This window comes from Pinus tabuliformis, chromosome 2_1 (assembly GCF_031772625.1).
Source record: "Pinus tabuliformis cultivar Carrire ecotype Pingquan chromosome 2_1, CPIR1, whole genome shotgun sequence".
NCBI classification, from domain to species: Eukaryota; Viridiplantae; Streptophyta; class Pinopsida; order Pinales; family Pinaceae; genus Pinus; species Pinus tabuliformis.
In genome coordinates this window covers 132,691,932-132,697,609 of record NC_142299.1, presented here as the reverse complement: position 1 = coordinate 132,697,609, position 5,678 = coordinate 132,691,932, and the positions used below count along the sequence as shown (strand labels likewise).

The following is a 5,678-nucleotide window of genomic DNA, read 5'->3' as shown; positions in this document are numbered from 1 at the left end:
TGTTTAGTGGTTCAGAATCTGATGATTGTAGTTGCTTCTCAGTATTCATGCATAATACTGATGCCAACATGGATTGTCCCATCCGAATCCTATTTGACTCTTCAGAGAGGATGATTTTCGTAAGGTAACTAGATTCATATTTAATAAACATGTGCCCATAATATGAAAAGAGAGCCAAAACAAGTTTCTAGCACACAAATCAAAACCTAAATAACCTTTCATATAGACAAGGTTGCATTAATCAGAGAATTACAGATTCAGAATTCAGGCTTCAACTACTATCACCTCCCATAGACGGGAGTATTCTATAAGACACTTCAGTAAAATAAAACAGATTTATGTCCAAAATACGAAAATTCGTCACAGCAGTCAGCTGTACTACGGAAAGACTTGCAATCCATTCAGAAGACAAATTTTTACTATTGACAGGACATTGTGAAAAGAAATCCCTTTATTGGTGGAAAATCATCATAACACCCCAACTTTGGCTCAGAATCATTTTTAAAATAGAGAATCGTTAAGAAACTCTAGCAGCAGGGATACATCAGCCTGGTCAAAATTATCGAGCTGCCAAATCTCCTTTGCCTATCCTAGCAGAGAGATTTTGGCAGCCTCGAGGAAGATTGTGTCACATGTAAAATGGATTTCAGGAAAAACCTAATGCTTAAAAATGTGCTATTATCTAATATCTTCTGAAAACTGGAACGTTGAAACTAATCAATCGGTAGCAGCCATTTCTCATAAATTGACATGCAGCTGGCAACTGAAAGTTGCTAAGTCACTATTAAAGTGCGGAATCCCTCTTCCCCCACAAGGACTGAATATGGGTCCCTAAATTTCTCAACCTACTATTTATAAAGAGAAAATTTGATTTTCGCTTATGGCATCATTTGATAGAGAACATTTGAGTGCCTGCTCCACTGTTTCAGACACTTAAGCCCCTTTTAAGGTATAGATGGAATCCCAGTCTAGAGAACATTTTCAGGTTATTCGTCATCTCTTCTGAAATCTTGGACGAGACTCTTCATTATTTGCATAGAAGAGACAAATTAATCACCTGTCACACCTCTGGGGTTCACTTGTGAACCATTGGAAAAATTGAAATTAGAAGAAAAACACTAAATCTAGAGAAAATATACTTTTGGTTTTCTTTTTCTTTCCTTCCCTCTATTTTCTCAGTTTCCAGAGATTTTGAAAATGTAAGTTGCTGAAACTGATATTTCTTACAAAATCCCCTGTTTCAGGTAACTTCAAAACAAATGTAATTAGATACTAATACAATTAACCAAATAAACAACCTGACCATCAAAATTAGAATAACACAATACTCTCAATTTTGCAGTGTACCAAAAGAACCATATCTAATGCAGAATGAAGACAAATTTCCAACTTTGAAACAATCATAAATATTACAGTTGAATGATAAACATAAACAGCTTTAATATATCCCCCATACTTAAAAAAATAAACAGCTTTAATATATCAAGCGCAATTAGATTTTAAATCATAGAAACTTAAAGACAAAGAATCCCAGTTTAATTTGTGGGGGTTGCCAATAATTTTGCCTTGGACAGAGCCAACTTTCAATGCCTGATTAAAGTTCTAAAATGCCTGAGATCTACACAACGGCAATAAAAATCACTATTTGCACTTACTTCATAAGAAATACATCCTGCCCATTTACACCTATCTTCCTTCAAAATCAGTCTTCACAAAAGCTACATTTAGGAAAGGTTAAGCTAAGTGAATAGCACCCTGCATCAATCAGGTAATAAGGTTAAGGATTGGCATATCTAAGCCAAGCAGGCAATTACTTGGCCTGATAGGCGATAAATGGTGCAAATATCTCCAAACAGTCCATCACATGTATCAAATCACTGATGAACTGTAAAATTGGTATCCGTCAGGCTGTCAATGATTTCATAGCTACACTCACTCACTCATCTCTATCTACACTAGTGACTTGATCACCCACTTTTCATCTGCCATTGTTTATGTTAAGACAGTCCAAGAACATGACAGTAAGTTCAGAAGCTATTGCAACACAAAAAAATAGGATAAACAGCAACATTTGCGACATATCAAATTAGTGAGGCATTATGCCAAAAGCAATCACCCACAACTGTTGTCATCATTTACCTTTGTCAAGCACAAATCCATGATATGAATCTGAACAAGAAATCCATATACCATCGTATTTCAAGATTTCAAAAAAAATTAAAATGACTACCAACTTGGGGATAATAGGGGAGGATATCTCTACTTTAATTTGCATTTTCACTAAGCCGTAAACAGCAAAATAGGCTCATGTTCCACTCCGTACAAAACAGAAATGCAATTACAGCATCTTGTAATATGGATCTCATAAGTGCACTCCAATAATTACAGGCAAAAAAACACCCTGTTCTTGAACATTAAATTAAACACTGGAACCTTGTTCTTGAAGATTAAATGCAGTTAAAAAATGGAGAGCAGTGACTATTTCAACACAAAATTATTGTTCAGATTACAATCTGCAGGAGCAACTAAAGCCACCATGATGGTTGCTCCATCCACTATTTGTATCGTTATATTATACTTTACGTACCAGATTTCCAGTGTAAACTAACATAAAGAAACTCGCTAATCTGCCTACTGTTTCGCCTTATGCTGCGAAGTAGTTGGCATTTTTTACGAGATAAAACTAGAGCCCTTCGCTGATCGAGCCGAATCATCCTATTCCCTCTCCCTCACCAAATTATTAATCATCTTTAATAGAGGTAAAGTACCCTTTGCCATGATCTCTATCCTGGATGTGTTGGAGGCATGGGCAAATAAAGCCAGCCCGAAGACAACAAGGTCAGGGAGAAACAACCTCGAGGACAGAAAACCATGCCAATAATAAGGTTCCAAGTCAAAGAAGGCATTGAAGAATCTCCTCGTCCCTTCCAAATCCAACTTCAGCAGAATATCCATTCCAAAGCAGAAGAATTCTCTCTGCCGTCTCCTATCCATGGGCCACAAATCCTTCCAAACCTCGGCCGATAGCTCGTCTCCAGTAATTCTTTTTCCAGACCCAAGACATTTAACAATTGAGCTGGCTAAAACCGGAGCTGCAGCCAAAGTTCTCGCCACCATGTATCCAGTTGATGGATGCACCATTCCTGCAGTTCCTCCTATTCCCAATATTCTTTGAGGAATCACAGGCAATGGACCTCCCATGGGGATAACACAAATTTCATCCTCTTCTATGCTCTTCACCTGAATCCCCAGATGCTTCAATCTAGCCACCATCCTTTTCTGGATCTCCTCCACAGAAACACCAGGCCTTGCAACAAGAGATGTCTCCTCCAAGAAAATTCTAGTAGGTGAGAAGGGCATTGCATATAAAAAAGTCGGAATCTTCTTGTTGTTGCTCCTGAGCACCGCTTCATTGCTAAGATGAGAATCTCTCCAGTCCATAAAGACCATTTTGTCCACATCAAATGGATGACCATCAACCTCCGCCAAGATCCCATATGCCACCTGATACCCAGGATCATAGGGCTTGTCGTACTCAACCAAACAGCGCGAAAATCCGGTGGCATCCAGCACCACAGATGCTTGCAGTGTAACCCCATCACTACACGAAACAAGAGTCCGTGAAGCCTCATGGATCACATTTCTAACTTTGGCTTGGTGAAACTGAACACCATTGGATATGCACTTCCTCATCATCTTTGATTTCAGCAGCCTTCTATTGACTCTACCATAGGGCCTGTCTAAAAATTTCTTGGTCTTATCATCTATGTAAACAACAGCACCTGACCATGTTGTATCCAGGCAATCTAGGAGGTCCATGGCCTCAAATTCATCCACCCACACGCCATAATTGTTGGGCCAAATGCTCTGTGGAGATGGGTCTATGCAACACACCGAAATTCCTGCTTCTGAGACCTGTTGGGCAACAGCAAGCCCTGCCGGGCCACTCCCAACAACCACCAAGTCCACAGGCAACTGCTTGGATGGATCATATTCGGGAAGCTCAAACTCAAGGCTCTCCTTCTTGGCCTCTGGAACGAGCTCCAGCAGGGTGCTTCTCGCTTTCACTACACATGCTGTTTTTCGTCTACTGAATAAAACACTACTACTACTTCCACACTTTTTAAGTCTGAAAAGACGAGGAAAAACCCTATGCTGGCTATGTTTGTGTGTATCTCTGGAACGTACCTGAAATGAATTAAATGAATGCAGTCCATTGTGCAATCTGAGAATGGTGTCCATAACTTCTTACTTAATTGCTTTCAGCTCTGGAACTTGCATAATCTGCCCACGCATTAAGGTTGGTCAAGCAGAGCATGAGCCATGACGGAATTGGATGTGAACAAATCTGAAAGAAGATGAATATGGAAAAGTTGGAATTCAATGAGGACAATTATTGGAGTTTGTGTTGAGTGGAGGGTGGAAATGTGAGCATCTTCAACAAGCCACTCGATTCCCATCTAATCCAGGCCAGGTAAGTGGTTCCGGTTGAACAGGTGCCTCTGATAAACGCCCACTCTCTAATTTGGCACAGGCACCAAGTATTTATTTTAAATTACCTATGAGGCACTTTGTTGTCCTTGTCAAGACCGGTGTGAGATTATCGATACTCAATCAGCCTGACCTATCTTAAAGCTAGAGTTGCCACGTGCATACTCGATACTAAATATTTAATACATAAATATTTGTGCCGGAGTTAGATGTGCATTATGTATTATGGGGTTTCACATTGTCAAAGATATATGATGGCAGTAGTCGCATTATGCTTTATGGGGTTTCACATTATCAAAGATATACGATGGCAGTAGTCTATCGTTTACAAGTTTTAGAGGATTTTCGGTAGGGTAGGTGGTTTGTTAGGGAGTGATTGAAAAGTTTTTAATTTATTTTTTTATTAGTTGAATTTAGTAAGGATTTATTGAAAGGAAAAGTGGTTTGTTAGGGAGTGATTGAAAAGTCTTTCATTCATTTTTTTATTTAATTGAATTGTGTAAGGATTTATTGAAATGATAAATTTGATGGGTAATTTTTTTATGGTATAAATGTTGGAGTTTTTTAAGGTGCTAAATCTATATAATGAAATGAAATGATATTTTAATGTTCACGAGACTAAAAATAATTTACAAGTTCCTTGTTTTTTGTTTTTTGCAATTCAATTTTTTCCTTATTCAGATTGATGATGAACTGGCACAACCTTCCAACAATCCCCTTGTTGAAAAACAATGCCAAGAAACCAATGCTAACATATTCCCATAACTTTCTCTGATGTCTTTGAATGCATCATTGTTGACACCTAATCATAGGGATTGGGTGAACAACTGTAATTAGTGTAAATAAATAATAGAGGAAATGGAGAGTCATCAGGAGATGAAACTGAACAGTCACTCCCTCTTGTATATAATAATGAACAACCTAAATGAATAATACAATTTCATTTGAGGAGTTACCTCTTGGCCTAACATGGTATCAGAGCCAGCGCCATTTTTTGGCTTCCCTCTCTGCCTTGTAACTCCCAGTCTGTCATATCTACCATTATTCTATATGTCCTCTCGCCAGATTACTTCTCTGCATTGAATTAATTGGATGTTATATATTTATGGTTAGTGCACTCTGACATTCCTTCTCTGTCACTGTTGTTTGCCTCCTCCCACTGCGCATACCACTCTGCTGGCTATACG

At 38.5% G+C, this 5,678-nt stretch overlaps 1 protein-coding gene across 1 annotated transcript; it reads right to left on the bottom strand.

The window, feature by feature from the left end:
- Window positions 1–2,324: 2,324 nt before the first annotated feature.
- LOC149199124 (lycopene beta cyclase, chloroplastic/chromoplastic-like) lies at window positions 2,325–4,541 on the bottom strand. Its single transcript, XM_089402305.1, has one exon. The coding sequence runs from the start codon at window positions 4,240–4,242 to the stop codon at window positions 2,716–2,718; it is 1,527 nt and encodes a 508-aa protein (XP_089258431.1). The 5' UTR covers window positions 4,243–4,541; the 3' UTR covers window positions 2,325–2,715.
- Window positions 4,542–5,678: the final 1,137 nt, after the last annotated feature.

Coding starts and splice junctions, on each gene's coding strand:
- LOC149199124 (XM_089402305.1), bottom strand. CDS start 4,242: ATGGACACCATTCTCAGATTGCACAATGGACTGCATTCATTTAATTCA.